Source organism: Ochotona curzoniae, unplaced genomic scaffold, assembly GCF_017591425.1.
Source record: "Ochotona curzoniae isolate NIBS_2020 unplaced genomic scaffold, NIBS_Ocur_1.0 contig_3432, whole genome shotgun sequence".
Taxonomy (NCBI): domain Eukaryota; kingdom Metazoa; phylum Chordata; class Mammalia; order Lagomorpha; family Ochotonidae; genus Ochotona; species Ochotona curzoniae.
The window spans coordinates 12,756,137-12,780,613 of NW_024465859.1; the positions used below are offsets into that span (position 1 = coordinate 12,756,137).

Sequence of the window (24,477 nt, forward strand, 5' to 3'; positions counted from 1 at the left end):
TGATATATTTAGAAGTTTCATTCGGGGGTCTGCTTTTATTCAGTTGTAGAGATGCCTTCTTTTGACTTTCTTTGATTCCTGGTATTCTGGGTTGCATTACGTTTTTGATTTGTGAGATTGCAAGTGTATGTTGGTTTACCTTAGTTTTTGTTTTGCGTTCTCGAGGGAGGTTGTCTCATATTAGAGCGAACATATGATATTTGTCCTTTTGGGGTTGGCTAATTTCACTGAGCAAAATGGTCTCCAATTGGGAGCACTTGGTTGCAAACGGTGATATTTCATTGTTTTTAATAGCCGAGTAGTATTCCATAGAGTAGTTGTATTTATTATACATTTATTGTTTAGATATTATATATTCATTATTTATATATTACATATAATATATAGTACATATATACACATACATTTGTGTGCACATAAGTGAAACAAATCACTGGGCAGGATAAGCCTGTGAGAAAGTGAGTTCCTGCTTATTCTGAGAGCTTTCCAAATTTCCACAAATACATTTTTTTCCCCATAAATCTAGAGAAGCCCATGCTCAGAGGGGAGAAAAAGTTGTCGTAAAAACTACATTACTTGGGAATTTGTTTAAGTGAGCCAAAGGCTAAATCCCTTGTTTGGGCTCCAGTCTTTTGGAAGTCCATTCTTCTTGTACCTATTTCAAGCCTATGTTAGCATCCCCAACCATTAATCTTATATAAAATCCCAGATGGATTCAAATCTCAGATCATGTGCAATCCCTTCAATGATTGCTGGCTTTGGTTCAGTAATCTGCATCTCCAGGCAATCATAGGGATACAGTATTCTGTAGGTGAGAATGCACAAATAGTCAGCAAATGTTTCTCTATCCTAATCACAGGATGACTGTTGGCAATGTCCTTCCATTGAGGGCTGTCTGTTTCCCCAATTATAAGATGGTTAACAGTTTGATTAATTCAAATCTTTAAGGTGGTTGCATAATTTGGCACTGTGGAAAAAAGTGAGGAAAGTAGAAGAGCCAGTTTCTGTCCTCAGAGTGGTTAGAGCTTGGCAAATGAAGGGTTAAAGAAGTGGAACAAGCTACATAAGACTATTACATACTGAACGTTGGAAGATCAGGAAAAAAACAGTCTCCAAAAAGCCATGGTCATACAACAAAACTTCAAGAGATTTGATGATAAATTGAGTGTAGGAAAGTGAAGAGACCAAGAGAACGGAGAAGAGGGGTGCCCAGAGAAGGGTCGAGGCATGTGCTGAAAGTTTAAAATGTAGGTTAACTAGGGTCAGAAGGCAGGTCATCCTGCTTGGAGAAGAGAATTTATGTTGAAGGACACTGAGGGATGAGGTTGGACAGGTTCTAGGCAATCAAGTTACAGGGACATTGTCTACTATATTCAGTTGTTCTGTCTTAGAGACTCAGAAGTTCTATGACTCACTTGTCAGACATCACTAACAGTTCAGAAGCAGACTAGCTGTAATACTGATAGAGATAGAACCTTGGTAACCTTGCTTGGACTGGAGTGTGAATCTGTACAGCAGTGAATAGCAAAATAGATTTTAGCTCTTGGGTGAGATTTCGCATTGATAATTAGGGGTTGCTTGGAGTGCTATACCAAGAAGTCAAACCTTACCTCAGCTATAAAACTGTGATCTATTAGTGATGTCTGCAATGGGCAAAATAAGAAAAATTAACAAACACCCGCTCTAATACTTGTGTGTTGTCCTATATTTTTGTGTAGAATTCTTTGTGACTTCAGCCATTCTTGAGTCTAGCTAGCAGCCATACCATAGACACCGCACTTTCTGTATCAGCAGAAAGACAATATCTCACCCAGAGGAATCTTTTAAGTTGCTGGAACCTTCTGTTATGATTCTGTCTTCTCATTGCCCCAAGTGAAGTTGGATTCTGGGAACCAGGAATCACCTCTGTTTCAGCAAGCGGCAAACTTCCTGGCAGAAGGCCCCTTCTTCCTATCAGCTTCTCCATCTGCAAATTGAGAAGACAAAAATGATGCCTCACCCATGGAGCGATAGGGGAAGCCTTTGAAGATGAAAGAACTGTATGCACACATTAATTACAACTTCTATCAGCCCTGGAGCCTCTGCATTCTCAGCTGTCATTGGGAGTTCTCCAGTGCCTCTCAACTGCAAAAATAGCAACATTTCCCAGACTGGGTCCTACTCCTAGCATCCAAGTCAAGAACCATTGGATTCTGAGCTCAACCTGGCTAGCCCACTCTGGGCCACTCAAGTTTCCCTACTACTTATCCCCAAGGGGAAAAAGTAGGCTCATTGCTTGGGCAGGTAAGATAAGATAGAACCAAAGTATAAACAAAAAGCTCCATCGAGAGTCTACTGGAAATAGCCCCTGGGTAAGATTAGGACACTCTGCTCTAATTCCCACCCTATGAAAGTCTAATTGTGTGACCTTGGGCTACTGGCTTTATCTGTCTAATGCTACAATATACTGTGTGAACCACCTAGGGATAATAATACCTCTGCCACCCCTAGACCTCTCCACCTTTGCCTGCTGGTGTGAAAGTGTTTTGTGCTGGTAAGCAGAAGCACGTGATGCAAAACTACAAGGTCCTATTATTACTTAAGGCCACTTTCGCCTTTATCTGTGTCTCCTGTTGCTGGCTGACCCCAATCATTGAAACTGTATTCTTTGGAATGCTCACCAATCTCCTCAGAGCTGCCATCCTCTCCTTATCTGGGGGAGCCTGTATTGGCTCTGGGCTTCTTGGTTGTGCCGTTTCCTGAGGCAAGCCAATCCACCCAGACTAGCAGGAGGCGGGGATGCTCTGCCAAGGCAATTCTCAATTCTCTTGTGGGATAGCTTAATAAAAGTGTTAGAGAAAAGAGGTAGCATGTTTCCCTGATGCTTTGCTAGGGCTGTTGGTTCAGCTTGAAAGGTGCAAGCGGAGCTGGTTCCAAGCAGCCATCACCACAGTATGGATCCTAAGAGGGGGAAGAGGAATCCGAGAAGGACCTTAAGTTAGTGACCTGGTGTGGTGACAAAGAGGCAAAGATGTCAGAATGGACAAGTGCTTTGAAAACTATGTAATCCCTTTATTTTGTTGGGCAGATAAGGAAAGGAAAAAGCCTCAAGGGTTGTGAGTGACTTGCTCAAGGTCACACAACTAGTCAGTTGCAAAACCCCAGTCTTGTGATTCCCAGTTCTGTCCTCTTTGCATTTCACTCTGAGGTGACAGAAAAGGTGCAGTCAAGAGGACAGCATGCTGATCATGCCAAGAGAGGAAGGCAAAAAGTGCCAGTTTTGCAGTGGCATGATAAGAAATGATGCTTACACTTTACTACAGCTCTCAGTGCAGTAGGGGCTAGTTTATTATGTGGCTGTCTTGCACATTTATTGTTAAAAATTTTAAAAATCCATTGTGATGTAATCCTCATTTATTAGCCAGGAGACCCATAGCAATCTAGCTTGGGCTTTGCCTAACCTTTCTGAGCCTCCTAAGAATTACATTAACTACAGGAACTCAAAAAAATAAAGAGAGCGAATCCTTGTAAAAAAAAAAAAAGAATTACATTAACAATTGATGGACTTCAAATGATTGAATTGTTTACTCAACACGTGTTGACTGAACGCAAGTAGGTATTCTACTATCATGCTCTGGGGATATAGCTTTAAGCAAGAGATGCATAATCTCTTCTCTTGTCAAGTTTTCAGTCTGCCCAGAAAGACTGTAGACAACTAATAATGCCTTTATTTAATTACATGGTGGTAAGTGTTATGAAGGAGAAGCATGGGACTTTAAAACAGAGAGGTTGAAAATGATCTAGGTTTCCCGAGACCTGTAGGGTGAATCACATCAACTGTGTTTGCAACATTCTTTACAGTTCCTTGCAGATCCTACTTGTTGGACTTCTCAGAGTACTAGTTGCTCTCAGTACCAAGAAATAATCTCATGCACGGAGGGCAGAGCACCTCACGGCAACCAGAATAGCCCCTTGTCCACTGCCTCACATTCGAGTCATCTTAACAAGTGAGAAAAAAAAGTTTTCCTCCACAAACTTCTTAAAGTCCTTTTAAAAAAAAAACATCTACCCTGTAATAGTCTGTGGTGGAAACAAAATTGCTCTGAAAAAGGAAAAATGTCACATGGTGAAGACAAGACCAGTGAGAAAAATTTACAACTTCCTTAGGGATTTTGAATGCTTAGGCTTCATTTACAGTGAAATTTCATCCATTGTGTTGGAAGGGACTTGGTTCTGTGGCTGAATCTTGGGCCCAGAGTTTGAGTAGTAAGTATGTATGTGTTGGTTTTTAGGATGACTTTCAGTGATCAAGCTGCTGTAGTTCTTGGGCCCAAAGTGAACAGCTTCAGAGCTCTGGGATATGGATGCTTGGCCATTTTGCTACATGAGCCTTAGTTGTTTGTCTCCTTTGCTGTGAATGATTTCTTGGAGATGATGAGAGTAGATTTATTCGGAAGAGTGGGCCAAGTGTGGTAAGAAAACAAATCAGGTATAAGAATAGACATAATAAAAATATTAAGCAATTGGTAAAGCATAAACAACAGGTAATTGCCACAATCAGTGGTAAACAACTCTGTGTTGTGCCTAAGGACAGATTTTGGGCTATCCCCTCCAAATGATACCGTCCTTTTTACCCACTTTTGCTCAAATGTGCCAATTTGGATAGGAGACACAAAATAGAGTTATAACTGTCATATTTGAACATCATCTGTACATTGAACTCTGTGATTGCTTCCCATCACGTGCATCGTGGTAGCCCCTATCAATAACTATCAGTGGAAGATTTCTGTACAGAACAACCCGTTATCATAATATGTTATCTCCAATAAGAAGTCTGGGCACAGGATAATTCCAGGAGCTCAATGATACTATCAAGATCTGGACTTTCCCCCCCCCCCCCAAACCCTCAACTTTCCATTCTGCCACTCCTGGTGTCTTCCTGTGGTCTAGAACTCCCCCTGTGCTCTGAAACCGCTACCCAGTTTCAGGCATCTTATGAAAAATGATCAGTAACCAATAGCAGAGGACGCAACACTTACTTAGAAGCGTCTATTTTTAAAAACAAAGTGTTGATTTTGTCAGAAGTCCTGAATTGACTTCTCATTGAGTGATTGGAATCATGCCCACACTTGACCTACCACTAGTAATAAGAACTCAGACAACATTGTTTAGACATATCAAAGATGATCTGCTTGCTGATGCTGGGAGTCTGGCCTCACCTCCTCCAAAGCACAAGTTTAGGGTTTCTGAACACGGTTAGGTTTCAGTTAGAATAGCCTTTTTGCATTTAACAATATCTACTATAATGAGTGAGACTCCAGTGAGTTGTCATCCAGTGGTATAGTGATTGACACATTTCTGGGCTAAAGGAAAAAAGGCACTGCTAAGCTTCTGTGTTCCTGAGCCACACCCTCAACCTGTTTTTGAGAAGACACACCTCACAGATAGTACACACAGGAGACACGCTGTGGGTTGAGGTTTAGATGGTCTGTGGCTCAGTCACACTAACAACAAATATTTCCTTTCTTCTACTTCACAAAAGAAAATCGTTATTAGAGAGTTACCTTAAATCTGTTAGAATTTTCAATAAATAGTCAATAATAGTCAATCTTTTGCACACTTGAGTACTTTATTATTAGAAACTTATTACTTGTAACTCATTGTAGCACCATGTGTGAGACAAACTACTCTAAAATAATCTGGTAAAATTGAATTTCTATGACCTTAAAGGAGCACCTCTTCTTGTAAATTACAAGATGATGATTTCCCAGGGAAATGGCCAGCTTCCTTTTCTACTCCACTATTCAACTAGAGTGTTTTAATGTGCCCCCAAGTTTTTTCATCTCCATTATCTGGTCCAGTCTTCAAATTAACTTTGGGGTTGGCATTAGTATCCACCTGTATGGGAAGAAAGTTAATGACTTTTTCAAGGTAAATAAAAGTCAAGTCATAAGTAATTTGTACAATTCAGCATAGAAACCCTAGTTTTCTACTCCAAAGTTGATGTCCGTGTCATCATACTGCATTAACAACCCAAGGACATATTTTCTTTCAGAGTCTGTGATTCATTTTTGAATCTTATATGTAACATTTTTTCTTCCTAAGAGTTTGAGTCCAACACTCAAGGGCTCAGTACATCAGCCTTTCAATAAAACCAAATATGACCAGAAGGATTTTCTGGGCCATACAGTTAGCTCATGACACTGGCATTATGATTGGAAGCCTTCGTGAGTTTTTTATTTCACTGTTTTTTTTTTAATTGAAAATGTATTTATTTTTATTGGAAAGGCAGATTTACAAAGAGGAGAAACAGAGAAAGATCCTTCTGCTGGTTCACTCCTCAAATGGTGGCAACACCTGGAGCTGAGTCAGTCTGAAACCTGAGACCTCTTTCTGGTCTCCCACAAGAATGCAGAGTCCCAAAGCTTTGGGCCATCTTTCACAGCTTTTCCAGGCCACAAGCAGGGAGCTGGATGGGAAGTGGAGCATTTGGGATGCAAAATGGCACTTATATGGGATCCTGGAGCTTGGAGGTGGAGGAAAGCCATTGAACCCCTTTCCATAGCTGGCAACACCTAAGTTCTCTTCCATGGTTTCCTGCCAGGGCACCACAGGGCACTCAATGTATGCAACATCTGACTACTTAGGATAGCTGTGAAGAACAAGGAAGACACACTTTCCGTTTAGAGATGGGGCAGTTGGGACCGGGTTTATCTTGGATACTCCAGACTCCTTGTTAGTGGAGGCAGAAGGAGGAACGCCCTACAGCTCTGTTCTGGGATGTATTTGGGGTTAAACTCTTTTTTAAACCTGCACTGTGAGATAATGCACAGGCTTGCTTCAGAACTGCTGTTCATGACATTAAAAAGGTGCCCAATTATCTCTTTGTGTTTCCTGTGGTTTTCATTGTTTGGTAAGCTAACGTCAGCAGTCACTTTTGTGTTCAGCATTGTTGAAAGTTTTAGAAAGTCCATCTGATTTCCTTTTAAAATGAGTTTTCTTGACCCCTGAAGCCATTCAAAACTGGGCCCATTTTCAAATAGTTTGGCAAGGAACATTTTAAAGGTCAGATTTCCTATCTTCTAAAGGCTAGGATTGAAGTTCTTTAACTCAGGGTTTTGAGTGACTGAGCTGTCAGGGACCCTGGGGAGATTAGAGTTTGAGTCCTGGAAAAGGCCCTCTAAAAGCAGAGTAGGTTCAGAAGTTAGTGTTGGGTTCAGGTCTTGCTGTTTTAGTTATATGGCCCTATGCAATTTACATTACCTCTTCATGCCTCAATTTTCTTATTTTTTAAAATAAGGCCATTATACCTCTAGCTGATGATCATGTATGTGAAGTTCATGATAGAACAGCTGGCATGAGTTGAGTGTCCGGCAGTACTCATGATGATTACTGGAATGATCATAATTACCTTGGCATTCCCCCTTCGCCATGCAGCCCCCACTATGTTCCTGCCATGCTTGGGAAATGTTTCCAATGGCCTTCAGAAGATTTTCGTTGCATTTCTGGGTAGATCATGAGCAATTCAATCTCATTACATTTAGCAAGATGAGCACACCCAAGCACTGACCCCCAACATGTGCTTACAGGAACAACTCCTGCTGAGTCGATACAGCAGCCTGTGATGTTCTGGGAACCTTGGTTACTGCGAGAGCCCTTGAAAGCTGATGCGGCAGCACACTCTGGGTCCTGTCTTTACTTGCACAATTACAGGTAGCCTCCCAGGCTGCTTGTTTCAGCAGGATCAGCCTTTCCTGTCTTCTGTCTAAGCCAGAAGAAGAGCTAGTATTTTCTTTCACCTCTGATCAAAATGTTGCTTTCCAGCGCTGTCCCCTGGTCTCAGAGTACAGATAGGCTCTTGAAGGCAATTTCATACAGCAGCATCCTTCTCACTTTGGGGGATTTGGGAGTTTCTCAGAGCCCACTTGAAGCATGACTTCTGGATTTTCCAGTTGTAAAAGGTGGAACTGAGTAGGGATGAGTGGTGGAGGGAGTGGGCAGGGGTTGATGCTTCCAAGAACAGTAAGTGCCCATCCATCAATCATTCCAGAGTTCCAGTCTCTCATCTCCAGAAAGATCTCTAATTGCCTTTAACTGCCTACCTGTCTCTCCCGGCCACACCTCAGAAGTGAGTAAGGCGTTTGCACATTTTAACAGGATTGTTTGCATTCACATCAGGTACTCCCTTTTACTTTCCACAGAGGATTACTTTGGACTGTTGTTTGGGATAAAAGCAGCCGATTATCAAAGCCCAAATATTTTTTCACAGTATAAACTCATCACACATTTAGATACTAGGGCTCCCTACAGTATTCAGCACAGCTGAGGCTGGTAACCCAAGGTTTTATCTTCCTGTGAGAGGAGAAATTTTGAGATTCACCGAGAATCTGTCGCCGTCTGAACTCTACCCTTACATTCACTTTATATGTGTTTGCACCCTTCTCTATGAGGTTTGCAGCAAACACATTGAGCAAATGAATGGCTGACGTCCATCAGAGCCATTTTATTGCCTTAACAATTGAAGTTCATCAGGAGGAAGAAGCTGGGCTGAGACAGCCCTGCTCTTAAGGTAATGGAACTGAAACTAAATCCTGAACACCTTTCCCTTTAAGCACCTATTCCACAGTTTCCCATCCACCTTTATGGGGTTAATCCTTTTCTTCCAACCGTGGAACTGGAGACCTTGAAAATTTAAGGCTTCTCTGTTTCCAGATGATCTTGACTCCTTGAGAGTTAAAGGACTTAGAGCAGGGTCGAAACCCTGGGAAGCATCTTCAGCAAAGGAGGTGGTGGGAACTGTTCTCTCCTTGTTCTTCTCTTGGGCCTTGGAGCCTCCAAGACCACCAAGGATCAGGGAGCCAGCAAGTGGTGGGTGAGATCACAATCCCCATTGTCCAGATGGGGGATGCTCAGTGTGGCCTCTGGCCAGGATTGTCTCTGAAAAACGATTTGAATTGGCCCAAGATGCTGAAATTCCCTGGGAGCACTGGGGCTCTTTGTAGTAATTTAGAAGGATTCTCTCTAAGGAGATCAGTAACTGCTGAGTTTCTCCTAATTGAAACCATTCTTTTTCTGTAACTCTGTAGTGGAGACAGCTCTGGTCTCTGTGTGCTGAAAGCCCTTTTTCGCTCACTCAGTGTAATCTGAGAGAAGGAGGCTGGTGACACTCTCTTGTTTTGTCTGTTCTTTTCCCTCTACTGGCTCCTCCACCCTGCCTGGTAAACTTACTGCCCTGATGCCAGAACGAATTCTGCTTTCCTACATACAAGAAGAGGGCGTTCAAGTTTCTGGATTGTTGGCAGAAGGGAAGCAATGGAGACTGCTCCTTCTAGGAGCACAAGGCTGGGTAGACAGGGAACCTAGAGATCATCAAACCCAGCTACTACCATCTCTGACTCAAATGGGTTCTTACACCCAAGCCAGATCACTCACCTGCCCTCCAAATGTTCTTTTACACCTTACTAAGCCCAGATTCTCAGAATATTTCTTTATGATCCCTAGAAGGTAAATATGAATTCCAAATCTAACCCTGTGTGTGTATACAATGTCTTTTTGTAAGGTATCTTACTCCCTCCCCAGAAAAGGCCCATAACAAATGAATAAAATATACCCATTAGTTCATAAAAATAGCTAGCATCAGATTGTATCTACCACCTGTCAAAGCAGCCTCTATTATTGTCTATTATAGCATCTTATTTTCTTTCTAGTGCTATTACTATCTGCAATTACTTTGTTCATATATTAATCACAAACCCATATGCTGCCTTTATTCCCATACTAGAAAATAAGCCCCCAGAGGGTATACAATTTGCCTGTATTTCCAGTCTACAGAGCTATCACTGGCACAATGTGCATACCTCATAGAAGTTCCTGTGAACCCATACCTTGTGCTGTGCCTGACTGAGGCCATTGGTGTTTTGAGAGGCAAAGATTTCATCAGAAGAGGCTCATTTGTTCTCACTTGGAGGTTTCTGGCACTCCTCTCAGTGGCTCTGGGGAAAGAATCCACTTCCAGCACGTGTGATCCCTTGTGGTGTTCAATGGCCATTTATTTGAAGAAAAATCAAGACTTCATTTGTTTGTTTATTTTTGACAACTTCATAGCAGGTCCACTTGTAACTTCATCTACTTCCAACTCCTGGATCTTTTCAGAGGACATATTCCTTAAAAGCAGAAAATAAAATTTGGCCCATTCTAGCCTAACTCAGTGAACTCAGTGGCAAAAATGTGAGTCCAAATCCTTTGGCTTGAGTTGGAGTTAAAAGCTTGTCTGAAATGAGTTCTTTGGAACCTGGCATTTGAAACCGGCCTCTGCTGTTACAGAAGAGACTTTGCAGACTGAAATCCAGGGGAGAGGTATGAGTTACAAGCTATTACTTCACAGAGCAATTGGAACTGTATTAATCCAGGAAATCTTTTGGCCTAGATTTTAAAAATACCTTCAGGATCCAGTCTCTTTCTTGGCAAGAATTTTTCTTTGAAATGTTTTCTTTGAAATGTTTCTCATCTGAGGAATGAGAGGTGGGCATTTGGTCTGGCAGTTGAGACACCAGAGTCCCATAGTGGGTGGCTGGATTCGAGGTTTGGCTCTGGCTCCTGATTCCAGATTTCCGCTAACAAACACCTGGGAGGCAGCAGGTGATGACTTCAATAGTTTGCTCCTGGCCAGCCATGCTGGATTTAGCACCTGGCTCCTGGTTTTAATGCAGCCTGCCAATGATAGCATTGTGGGTTTTTAGGGAGTAAACCAACAGAATTGCATTTGCTCAAGATCTTGCTCTCACTCTTTCTCTCTTTGCCTCTTCAAATAAAACAATATCTGAAGGCTGAATAACGCTAGGGTTCTTGGACTTGGGAGGAGATCTTGCACATACTTGCACATCTGTTCATTTTAGCATCTGATTGAAAGAGATGGTGATAAGAGAGTCTAAGTTATTAGGATGTGAGCAGGAGACTTCTGAGCCCTCTGAGTTTAGGATCAGTATAAAGTCAAAACTCCATGTAGTCACTTGCAATGCTTTTGTGTTGAAGTTGTTTTGTTGTTGTTGCTTTTTCAGCTAATTCACTTTGCTATTGAGGTAGTTGAAGAGAAAAATGGTAATCCAAACGCACAAATCTTGTTGTCTTGATCAACCTCAAAGTTATTACTGCTTGTAAAGTAAGCTCTGGGTAAAGGAACATTGGAAACCAAGCATCAGGACTTTGAATGACTTTGTTTCCTAATAAGCTGCAACTCAGGCATCTTCCTAGAAAAGTATGCAACCTCACCAACATTCAGTTAGGCTTTGTAATGTGATAGGAAAAGGGGCCATGGGGACTGTGAGGCCCCTAGTGCCTCTCAGCATTGTCCCACCTATGCAGCGATGTGGTGGTGTGTGTGGAAGTGTTAAGCAGCATCTATCTGTGGAGTATCCAGTGGTAGATATCATCTACTGTGGAAAGAGCAGATGTCCTCCTGGGAACAACAGAACTGCTGACCTGTCTGCTAATTCCAGTTAGGCAGAGATCCAATCCATTCATTGAGCTTTTCCTCTCACTATAGTCCCTAGAGGGGCAGCTCTGTTTAGACACAGGCCTCCTAGACAATACAGGGCTGATATTTTCATGAAATTCTCTCCGTCTTTTGTGGTCTATTAGCTATTTCCTGCAAGGAGGGCATAATACAAGTTTCATCCACCAGCTCTATTTGTGTGGCATTAAGCAAATATTAGCCCAATGGAGTTCAAAGTATCTGGAAATGAGCATGATGTTTCTTCTAACTTGGAACTTCCTTAAGTCAAGTGCACCAGTAAGTGACTAAGAAAGAAGTCAGTTTGACCTGTAAATAGTGTCACCTGAAACAGTTCTTAGTTTCTCTTAGCCTCTGCTACTGGGAAGCCTAGCCAGGGGCTCAGCTATTGGAGTTCCAACCTCCAATCCTCTTACCCCACAGTTTACTTGCATTTCAAGCCTCCAGTATGGGAACCTGTGTGTTCCAAGCATGGAGGTGTGGGCTTGGTAAACTGAATCTTGGCCAACTTCATGCCAGAGGCCAGGTTTGACTACTAGGTCATGCTACTATCACAGGAGGATGTTGGGTCAGTTGTATTTTGAGGCTCCTTTATTTCATCTGTGAAATGGAGATGGTGCTGAGAGCTGATCTCTCAAGGATCCTCCAAGATTCATGTGATGTTACACCTGCTGAAATGTTTGGAGTAGAGTCTAATGAAGTGATATCTCAATTCATTCAAGTTTTTTTTTTTTTTTTTTTTTTTTAGAGGATGTTAGGTGGGTTATGTGTTGCAATTGGTCTGTAAAGCCAAGGGTGGTAGCCCTTTCTTCCTCTCCATCTGAATGGCTGTATCTTGAAGGACCAGAGGATTCATTACAATTTCTGCTTATACAAACCTTGTAAAGTTCATTGCTAACCCAATGCGTACAGAACACAATTGCAAATTTAGACTTTGCTGTCTCTTCTCTGCGTTGTGAACTAGGGACAATCTTTGTGAAACACTTAAAGTTGCAATGTGTTTTTTGTTTTTGATATCAAGGGAGTACAATGCAAAACTAGGATACCGAGCATGTATCATGTGTCAAAGCATTTCATGTGGGTTACAGCCTGCAAGCTGTAGGACACTGTGCTAATCTTTGTTTCTGCAGCCATCACACAGGATAGCTAAACCTCCTGGCACATTGCAATGCTTGCTCAGTGATGGTTATCACTGCTAAGATTGGCTCTTATGACAGTGTTTTCCAGGCTGGCGCACAGGGCCTTGTCATTGTGGAAGTGCCAGATCCATTGGTAGAATTAGGAATGGGTTTAACAAGTGTGAGCATCTAGTGTGTTGAGGCTCTGGGGCCTATGTCTCCTGTCTTACTTGAACTCCTACTGTCCCAGTTCTACTTTAACTGATCTTAAATGTGGTTCTGCCTCAGACTGAAAAGTGTCACTTCTGTCTCTGAGAGTTGCTGCCGATCCTCACTGCTTGTTGACAATCTGAAATGACAGTGCAGCCCCATAGAACTGGGGGAGAATCAGTAGACCTGGAAAATGGGAATCAAGGTCTGAGTTTATGAAACTCTCCATAAGGCTTTGACTCTATTCTTTCCTGACTTCTCTGTCTGTAACACAGGTCTGTTGACCCTAGTTTCTGCAGCCTCTTGGGATATTAAAGTGCTGTGTAGTTGGTGAAAGACACTCTTCTAGGGCAAGCTCACCAAAGTCTGCTGAGCTACACTGTTCTGCATATCACGGAACCCAAATGTGTCTTAATCCCAATAGAACTGTTTGATAAGCGTTGGGACATTTTAACATTGCCTTCTAACTTCCTGGGAGGCCTGAAGCCTGGGAATGCCCAGGAGAACTGCACTGAGTCATTCAAGGTCATACAGCTTATAATTAACAAGATTTAGACTAGAACAAGTGCATCCTATTCTGGGAAAGAGGCCCCTTACTCATTAGTACATCAATGACCCACTCATCACCTCTAAAATGGAGATATTACCTGTGAGTCACAGTTTCTTAGCCTCACTCCACTCTCATGAGTACTTCCCCCAAATTAAAGATAGACAGTTCCTCCAAGTTCTAGCTCTATACATGAGCAGGAGCTGTGCAAAACAGATGAAGTAGAAGTACTGTAACAGCTCAGAAAAAACCAATCTGCACAAAAGCCTAAATGGAACAATCTGTTTTTCTTTTTTTCTTCAGTGAGCCCCTAATGTGCCTTTCATTTTGTTCACCACATCCTGGGTTTGTACTAGTCAATCTGCTAAATCAATAAGATCCAAAAGAGAAGAAAACAAAGGTTTCAAGGCCAGAGGATTTCCTGGTAGTCATGGCAACACACAAGGGTATATACACACTGTGGTTTCTTTCTCTCCACTGTCTTCCTGGAGACTTGCACCCCAAAGACCACTTGAGCTTTTAGAAACCTTGTGCAGCAATGCAACAGTTATGGGGTACATTCTCCTTTGCCAGAAGACTCTGTGGGACCCATAAGCAGGAGGCCTGAATAGTTTCTCCATATCCTCTCCTTTCCCCAGTCAACATCACTGCACTGGGAGGGAGTAATGGGGTTTTACCCCAGAGCTTTCTGAGCTGTACACTGGGTAGGTTGTTTGAAGGTCTTGATTGAAGGGTAGGCGAACATTTAAGAGCACTCTCTGGATTCTCCAATAGGATGGCTGTGATGGGCCCTTGCTTGTTCAATGTTGACTGCCATGGCAGGCTCCACACTAGTTGACAAGACACTGAGAGATTAGCGGAGCTAACCAGGCACTGAGAAGTTGGGGTGCACTTCCTTGTAAGTGCCGAGAGATGAATAGCTCAGTTGAAAGCAACCCAAAGACACATTCTGGAGGAAATACTCTGGGCATGATTGGGTATGACTGTTCTCTGTGCTCATTAAACCTTCATCCGCCTCCAGGGCAATTCCGGGATAGACTGAGTCACTCAAGACTCATGGTCTGCACTGGGCAGCCAAGGGCAATTCGGCCACCGAGTGTGATTTTGGCCTCATTCAAAAAATGAGTGCTGAACAATGCATCCTTTGACCAGGCGCCCAGCACATGGACATCAGGAGATGGGAGCGACAGCTGTGAGGGCAGTAGGAAGACTGCCAGTCTTCTGCCTTGGCCAGCCTGGGTGGCAACAGGGGCTCCAAGAGCTAGAAAGACTCCCAGAAGCAAAGTTTTGGGCTTTGAAGACATCAGATAAATGAAGGAAAGAATGACTCCTTCATGTCTTGTTAAACCATGGAGTGTGGCTTTACTGGGGACAGCTTACTCAAACCTGTGATTAATGACAGCTCTGCAGCAAGAACACTGGAGTAGGAGTCAGGAATCTGCAATTACAGACCCCTGGGGTTCTGCTTTTCTTGTAACTGCCTGGGTGACTATGTCTAGTCTTTTTGACTTTTTATTTTCTGTGTCACAAGAGAATTTGGTTGGATATTCTCTATTGCCTATCTTGGTGTTAAATGTGGATAATCCAATTAGCTATAAGGCTATTTAAAAATTGGCCCTCTTTCTAATCAGAATCAGTTCAGTTAGGTTTATGAGTTGGGTAATCTGCTGCTTTAGACATGAGCTCAGCAAATCAGAGGACAGAAATAGAATCCTGGCTTTTTAATGATAAACACTATAAAAGTAAAGTATGCAGAGAACTCCCCAACTCATTGGGCTGCTACTGTCTGTGTGTGGCTGACTCCCAGAGCTCCACCAGGTTGGGGACAGACTGCATAGAGAATCAGGATTCCAGATAGCTCATCCCAGATTCTTAACTTGGTCTGTCTCATCATTAGACTTTGGCAACCGATATCTCAAAATCTCACCAGGACAATCTCAGGGGTGATAGCTCAGCCCTGGACGAACCTAGAATCCCAAGGCCCTCCCAGCATGAGCTCTGTCTGACTCCAGTCAGAGCATTCGGAAGGTAAAAATTAGGAAATGTGAGTATTGTGGGAGGATTGCTTAGTTTCACTTCTCAAAGGATCACGGAAAGAGCACTGGGTAGAGTCAGAGAGGCCAGCTCACTGCTGAGAAAGATACTGCCTGTCAAAATTTTAGAGCCTTCTCTCTCCAGGGAGAGTAGAGAAGGTCCATTACTGATGTTATTTTTTTCCCCTACAGCCCTACTCTTGAGCACAGGCCCTGCTCTTTAATCCTCATGGTCTGGAACCAAAGAAAGTTTGGAGAACTGACATTCGCTTCTCATAGAGCATGATAGGATGTCTCCTGTCTTCTGGAGGCCTCCATATTTATTCTTTTACAGGAGATCAGTTCCCAGAAATGGCACTAAGAGAGGGTGTGAACATGCCATGCCTATCACTGATGATGACCTGAAATCTGAAATGGAGAAGTCCAGTTGCAAAACTGTAAATTGATGTCCGAAGCAGCAGACATTTCCAGAAGCCAAGCTTCGGGTTGAAGATGTTTTGAATGTCCAACAGGAAGTTCATACAGCCCAGTTGGTGATACTTTAGCTATAACATAGGGAGGGAATCTGAGATGTGATTTTTGTGTACCACAAACTCAGCTCCTTTTACAGAGGTGGGAGTGACAGAGACAAAAGAACATCTGTCTATTCATTTATTTACTCAACATTTGCTTATCATGGAAGATTGTGTTAGCTATTGGGGATAGGATGGTACAGAAGAGAGTCACAGTTCCTGCTGTTGTTAAAGCCCACAGGGAAAATTCAAAAATGCCTGAATCCTGGAGATTCTGAGTCCTCGTTTACGTGGTTGTATCACAGAATTCTATTAAGAACCGGTGAAAATCAGCAGTTCTGCCCTATTGAAACGCTTGCACCTGAACTTCATTCTCCCTGCAGTCTTGCACACAATTTCACAGGTTCACAGACACCCCCTGCCCCACTGTGAAGACCATCTCCTGGAGTGGAGGCTGAAAACCCTTGATCTTCCAGCCTCATCACTAGCCAGCTGTGTGAATCACCTCCTCTCAGCTCTCAGGAAAGTTTGGGAAGATGTAGATAATGGTAAACTTTGGAGGAAAATTACACGGTGCTCTCTTCCCATCTGATGGCCCCTGTGATTTCCTATCACCTACCACTGGGAAGTGACCAGGGCAAACAAAGGAGATGTTCTGCTCTGTCTCTACAATATAGGCCAGATTTAGGAATGTGCTTGGTGATTTTATTGGAGATACCTCTTTTCCTTGAGCTAAGGCTTAGGGAAAATTTTAGGTAAGATCAACGATTTAGCCAGTAAGAGTAACTTTAACCAAGAGCCTGCTGAGTATATAGCGAAGCACATGGGTTGAAACCCTAACTCTTTCACTTTGGTGACTGTGGGCAAGTAACTGGACCAATTGGTGCCTCTGTTTCCTTGATCCTAAAATGGGTTTGGAAATAGCACCTGCCTCACAGTGTCTTTGTGAGAATTAGGTTCATTGAAGTACAGAAAACAGCAACTAAATATGCAACATCCATTGTCTCTAATTACTAAGTGATATATGACTTATCCAATGTTGGATACTTCATCTGACTAAATCCGGGCTGATTGGTATTGCCATCCTTTCAGGGAGAAGGGTATGCGTGACTAATGAACTGCATAACCTGAAGTAGGTTTCAGAGTCTAGGTTGGAACCAGCTTTGGTTAGACCCAAACTTGGCTGAAATTCAGAGCAATCTTCCTGCGAGTGTAATCCTATTCCTGACAGGTCCGCTAACAGGTCTGTTTCCATGTAGGTAGCAGAGGCTCCTGGATGCTAAATGTTGCTTCCCCTGTCCCCAGCCCTGAGGTGATGAACATGATGGAGTCCTGGCTTGTTTTTTTTTCTCTCTCAGAAGGTTTCTCTATCAATCTGAAAGCAGTCTCTAGTGTTCAGTGTTTTCTGTTGAGCTCACCCTGTCTGCTAGAGCAAGGGATTTGCCATAGTTGATTCACTGCATGATACAGGAGATTTATTGGAGGCCAGAGGGCTCAAAGGAAACCACTGTTGATATATGTCCAGTTGGAAAGGCTTGTCTGAGAGATGCAATTGGCCATTTAATGTTAGCCTCTTAAATTGAAGTGGATCCCAAATTGCAGTAATCTGTGCAACTCAGGAGCACAGGCAGACATCCAGGGAGTCCTGCCTCCCTGTGGCAGCCTGTGGTACGGCTAGCATGGGCTCTGCCCAGGGGTCTTCTGTGGCTATTGGTGAATCAACCCTCCTCTTAACACTACTTAAGCCTTGCAAGTGTTGTCAGCTAAGCTCTGGTACAGTTGGAAGGTCAGTTAAAGCCACCTGCCTTGGGGTTATGTGTAGCATTCCAGTGGTTAAGGCCATAAATGCTTGGTGTCCAGGTTGGTTGAATTTGAATATCAGCTCCATCATTGCTACCTCTGTGAATCTGGGCTTTTTTTAAATTTTTTTTTAATATATTCTCTTCCCTGTGTCTTAAGTTGCTATGTCTGGAAAGTGTGGATAAAAATATAAACTACTTCATAAGGTTGTTTTAAGGATAAAATGAGTTCATTCTTGTAACATGTTTGGAGCAGTGCCTAGCATGGACATCGTTAAGTGCACATCAGTATTGGCTGCTATTACTGCTGTTGGGACTATTACTGCCCTTTAGGGTAGTAATTTAGATATTTATGAGTGTTAAAAAAAGCCTATTGGGAAGTCTTGATAAGTTGTTGGGGCTTAAATGATACAGAGTTCTGAAAGCTTAGTTTTTTTTACAAGATAAGAAGAACCTTAATGAGACAGTTGAACTGAAAAGAAGTCTTTGGCACCATCTGGGCAATCCCCAAGTGGCTCAATGCTGTCGGGATTAGGAACTGGATATTTCCCTGAGATTATGATAAATGCAAGTTGTGAAATTTCCACTTTGTTTAGGAAGCCTGCATTCATTCAAAGGCCCTTTGCAGATAGTTACAGCACACAGGCCCTGTTGAAAGTCAAGTATATGTGTTGTATCACATCTTGGCTACCCATAGATACACAGACCCTGCACTCATTTGCAAATGTATTTCCAGGCACGATGATACAATGCAAATGCACATGTGTATAGTCTATAAATTCCTGTTGGCTGCTGCACAGGAAACTCAAGAGATTTTACTCAGAAGTCTTGGCCTCGGTTGCCTTCTCTTGCATTTTCATATTATTCTATCTGCCACGTGGCAAGCTAGAATTGATACTGATAAAGAAGAAACTGCCATTTCACATCAACCCACTGTCCTTGTCTCATACTTTCTTTTTAACCTGGCAGTGATAGCAGCCACTTGGGCCTGGAGCAGACAGGTGAGTGGCTCATTTAGTGTCTGACCCAGTATTCCTTGCCAGCCCCTCCTCCAAGGAGCTGTTTCTCATTTGTTTGCTGGGCAAGGGAGGCCCCGGAAGGGCTGTCACTCACAGTGACAGTTTTCTTTTGTAGGATTGGCCAACTGAGACCAAAGCTGAAAATGTCAGTAAAAGCAAATAGTATTTCAAAAGAGCCTTACGCATTTCCTTCCTCTGTTCTCCTGCTGCCTCATCAGCCAAGTGTTGCGGGAGTGGCTTAAGGAGACATGTTAGACCTGATAAGGAATTAACCACATAAAAGCATCTTTTCCCTGTCTCTGTTTTCCAAGTTCTAATTTTTCTTTTTTTGAACACTTGCATGCTTACTATTCAACCAAAACAGAGGAGAAGTCGTTGACACTGGCTTCTGTCTTTACAAGCTCCATTTCTTCTTCTTCACTTCCCCCTCCCACTTTTTCAGAAACAAGGAAGGTAGCACTGACTTCTAACCGTTCTGTTATCTCATTTTCCATTTGTCATTTTCTAGTGGTTGGAACCTGCTTCCTGTTCAGGCGAGAGGAAGTAGTGGTTCCCCATACAATTCAGTAACAATGGCTGCACTTTGTCATTCTTTAACCATTGTTTAGGTGCCTCTTCTCTTTCTCCAGTTGCTCTGTTGATGTGAAAGGTTCTTTGAGCAGCTAGTAAAGTGGTTCAAATCTTGGTTTTTGGTGTTAAGCTCACCTGAAATGGATTTTCAGTTCTTCTATTATCATTTAACTGTATTAGCCAATAAATAGAGTCTACGAGGGTACTACAAATTGTTCATGGAGACATCTACACATAAATTTCAAAAAAAATTCTTCAGAAAAATAAACATTGTTAAATTCACTTTTTCTTGAGCTCTTTGAAATACGATTGGACATAGATACACCTTCTAAGATTATGTTGAAAATAACACGACACAGAACCTGGGTGATGAGTACTCAGAGGCACTGCGGTCACAGATGCCCTCTCACAAATCTGTCATTCCAGGCACATTCAACAAGGCTGAGCTTCAGAAAGGAGACAGTGGCTCTGGCTGGAAATACTTGAGCAACTCATTTCTTAGTTTTCTCACTGATAAAGAAGTAGGTTTTTCTAACTACCTCTGGACCTGCCTCTGGGCAAGGTGGTGTGTCTGGGTTATGGACAGTTCTGTCTGACTGCAGGCTGACTCCCAAGTGACATGAGGGTGGTGCCTAGGGTAGCACTAGGCCAGTGTCCAAAACCAATATCAGTGTGTCCTCTGAAAGTAAGACTGTCATTAGGCCCAAGTAAGCACTGAAGAGGAGCCGAGTCTCACCAGGACAGCTTCAGTGAGTAAACTTTTCTATGTGGGGTCTACTTAAGCGCAAGTTGGGGTCAGTGTAGTTACAGAAGAATAATAAGTTTCCAATGAAGTCTTTGAGACCTTTTGAAATTGCTACAGAGGACCAATCAGAACAAGTTGGTTTCCTGTTCCCTATGTAGATTTCAAATTACTGTCTGCAAAACTCGTAAGAGTATTCGTATTAAATTATTCTTCATTCAATTGATGACAGTTGGGCTTCATTTGCAATAAAACTCTTGGAAGCATCTAGCAGGGATCTGTCAAAATGTAAAAAACTATGTTCCTGAGGAAATGTCAGTGAGTCATGTATTGAGTCAGTGATTTTTGTTGAGCCGCTACTCTCTGTCAGGAACCGCTGTTGTAGGTGTTGTAGGTCTGCTTCTATGAAGACGTAGAAGGCCTTTGCTTTCTTGTAGCTTTCATTCCAGGTTGGGGAGACAGCAATCAGTACACCAAGAGGTGAACAGGTTGTGAAGACACAACAGCCAGATATCATGGTAGAGCCTGGGGACTGGATACACTACTCAGAGAGGGATTCTATAAGGGAGAGAATGAGGAATTGAGTTTCTTGGTTATGCAAATGAGCTACATAAGTAGTAACTGTCACAGGATAGAACATTCCAGGCAAAGGGACAGACAGCTACAAACGTTGTAAGATGGGAGGGGACTCATGGTTCCTGAGGAAATGAAAGAAAGCTTTGTGAATAGAACAAGGCAAGCTATGTGGAAACAACAGAGGGAGCAAGAACCAGATCCTATTGTCTTGGCCATGATAAGGAACATTATTTTGTGTGCAACCAGAAGCCATTGGAAATTCTAAGCCAGTGAGGCACACCATCTTACTACAGGAAGATGCTCTCAATAAAAGAGGACTGAATCTAAACTGTATATTCAGTGATATTGCAACTACACAAACACATGTGTACATATGTTCTTATATTATGTATACATATAATGTGTATGTATGTGTATGTGTGTTTTCAATAAACAAACTGGGAAAAGATGCCACTGTGTAGCAGTCAGTGGAGAGCACATAGGAGTAATGCAGCTTTCCCATATCTTACTTCATGTTTGAACTTCATTTAATAACAGTGCTTTGCAAGGCTGGAGTGAATTTTGAAGGCTCTGGCAGGCAGAGTATTAATTTAGTTTTTAAATGAGCCTAACCTAAAATGAACTTTTGCTTATTAATCTACCTTTATGTAAAAAAATTACTGATGCAAAACAATCTAACATTTCTGTTTCATCCACAGATTTGAATATCACCTGCCGCTTTGCAGGTGTATTCCATGTGGAGAAAAATGGCCGCTACAGCATCTCCCGGACAGAGGCAGAGGATCTGTGCAAGGCTTTTAACAGCAGCCTGCCCACCATGGCTCAGATGGAGCAGGCCCTGGAGAAGGGGTTTGAGACCTGCAGGTAAGAGACCAGCACCTGTTCCCGCATTGGGGGAGCCTGGGTCCAGAGGGTGGGGCTGAGAACTGCAAGTCTCTTCTCTGACAGCTGAGCCTCAAGAGTGAGCCCCACCCATTAATTTGGCCACGTCACTGTGGAACCGGTATGGCCACTGGAATTTAAAGTCGGCTTGAAACGCCTTTGTGAATCATCCATGGGAAGTCCAGAGAAGCCATTAAAGAATATATTGATTGAAATCTTCCTGCCTAATGTGCTTCCACAGAGCTATTCTGGCTTTGATAGGGTGGAACCACAAGAAAACATACACCAAATAATGTGTTTACCCTAAGGATGTGTCTGGTAGAGTCTTGGCTCTGCAAATCTTGGCTCAGCGAACATTTTTCACACAAGTTTTTGCTTTATTTTGGTTTCTCTTCTATGTTCCTCTCATTTGACAAAGTAAATAAAAAGACATATTATTCAAATATGTGTTACTATTAGGGACATTGAAGGGGCTCCTATTAGTGATCCGAGCATTCTGTAGAGCCTTTCTCAGACCATCTTGCTCCCGGAAAGGCAGAGCAGACAAGAGACTTAGGTTTTGAATTTCTGAAGGTTCTGTGGCCAGTGTGCACATTAAGAGCAAACAGTGTTGACAACTGCGGCAAAAAGTGTTTTGCTCTGGTTTGTTTTCACTTAAGGAAACCTGGGTAATCTCAACAACTGCTCGGAAGTTTCCACCCCAGCCAGCACCTGTCAGACTCTCTGTGCTTTATGCAATGTCCTTAGGTAACATACTTCCCCTTTTTTCTTCACTGCACACATGTACATACCCACAGATGGCTTCTGAGACTGCAACCCTCTTTAGGAAAGCCACCAAGTCCAAGTTCAATGCAGTTCTCCTTTCCCTTGATTACAGAGGCAATCATCTTATGAATAGGGGCTGTAACTTTTGCCAAAAAAGAAAAGGATAATCTTCAGCCTTACTTGTACTAATATGTGACCAGTAGCCACATCGATGACTTAGACGAGTTGAATACTATTAAGAGTTCAGTGTTTCATTGGGAATAGCTACATTTCAAGTGTTCATCGAGTGACAAATGGCCAATAACTACTCTGTTGGATGGCACAGAATGTGATACAGTTCAGTCGTCAATGAATGCTCTGTAGAGTAGCATCACCTAAACATAAAAATCACTACATGCATCCAGAATATAGTGGGAAAAAAATAAAATAACAGAGAAAGGGAAATTGCTACAGTAGCTACATGAGCTGCAGACTGCAGCAAAGGAAGGCCAAGTAGTGAACCCGCTTATTCTATTCCCATAGCTAATTGTTTAAAGATGGTCCTTACTGGGTCACTAAGCTAAGTAAATTCAGTAGATTGGCTTTTGGTTGTGAGACACAGACGAGACATTTTTGCAATATATATATTCTCTTATGGTGAGAACAAAGGAAATTCTTCATCTTGTCAGTGGCCAATCATCAAACACTCGAAGCTGAAATCTGTTTCCTTGGTCAAACCTTCTCCCTTAAACTTTAATCTGTTAGATGAGTTGCTATTATGCCACTTTGCAGGTAAAACTACTGAAGCTTAAAGAAAATCTGCAACTCATCCCGGGTTACATAACTTTAACAAAGGATCTAGGATCCAGTCCTGCTTAGTCTGAGCCTAGGACCAAGAGGCAGAGGAGTGTGTTTGCTCAGGTTCACTCAATATGAAATTCTTCCCTGTGAATCGTCACATGTCACAAACTCATGTGTACAAACATTTTATGCAACTTATATGTAATGCAACACGCTAAATGGACAAGTAGCATATTGCGGTGGAGATCAGCAATAACTTTCAAGGACAATATTTTCAAATCTAGAATGTTGGTGTCACACCTGTTGATATCATGTATGAGGGAACAGGTTAATCAAGAAATATTCTTTAGAAAAAAAAATAAAAATAGTCTTGTCCAATGGCTCAGTGGCTAAATCTCTCTGCAAGCACTGGGGTCTCATATAGGTACTGGTTCATATCCCGGTTAATCTACTTGCTAACCAACTTCCTGCTTGTGGCCTGAGAAAGCAGTAGAGGATGCCTACTAGTGCAGGTGGGACTCCACACCTATGTGGGAAACCCAGAAGAAGCTCCTGGCTCCTGGTTTCAGATCAGCTCACTTTTAGTCATTGTGACCATTCAGGGAATGAACTAGAGGATGGAAGGTCTTTCTTACTCTCCTTCTCTCCATAAATCTGATCTACCTTTCCAATAAAAATAAATAAATGCTTTTTTATTTTTTTTTTAAAGATTTATTTTTATTATTTTTTCATTGGAAAGGCGGATATACAGAGAGGAGAGACAGAGAGGAAGATCTTCCGTCCGATGATTCACTCCCCAAGTGAGCACAACGGGCCGATACTATGCCGATCCGAAGCCAGGAGCCTCTTCCGAGTCTCCCACGCGGGTGCAGGGTCCCAAAGCTTTGGGCCATCCTCGACTGCTTTCCCAGGCCACAGGCAGGGAGCTGGAAGGGAAGCGGGGCTGCCGGGATTAGAACCGGCGCCCATATGGGATCCCGGGCGTGCAAGGCGAGGACTTTAACCACTTGCGCCACTGCGCCGGGCCCAATAAATGCTTTTTTAAATGCCCCTCCCCAAATCTGTCATTTCACCCATTGCTTGTATTTAGTATTGCAAAATTTATTTCCATAGTCTCCCTTAGGTGATTCTGAATGATATTTGTCAAAGAACTCACAGTGAAGTCTCATGGGCTGGGACAGAATCTTAATAGTTCCTCTTTGTCTGCCTCACCCTGATTAGTACCACTTCTCAGCTTCATGAAAACTTATTCATATTTAATTGTGTCCTTCCCCCAACCAAGGTAAGGAGACTTTGGGGGAAACAAGTTATATTCAGATGAGAAACTAGTCAAGCATTTTATCGTTTCAGTAAAGGCATAATGAGTTCTTATAGCTCGACACCACTTCCACTATAAATGGTATTTTCTGAACCCACATGTCTTTTTGGAGGCATGT

The 24,477-nt window shown here is 42.6% G+C and overlaps 1 protein-coding gene across 11 annotated transcripts in view; it reads left to right on the forward strand.

The window, feature by feature from the left end:
* The window catches only part of CD44 (CD44 molecule (Indian blood group)), an 84,078-nt gene that overhangs the window by 10,506 nt on the left and 49,095 nt on the right, over nt 1-24,477 (forward strand). For all 11 annotated transcript variants that reach the window (XM_040980096.1, XM_040980097.1, XM_040980098.1 and 8 more), the window contains exon 2: nt 21,313-21,478. In XM_040980096.1, coding sequence (XP_040836030.1) covers nt 21,313-21,478 — 166 coding nt within the window. The remainder of the gene's footprint in view (nt 1-21,312; nt 21,479-24,477) is intronic.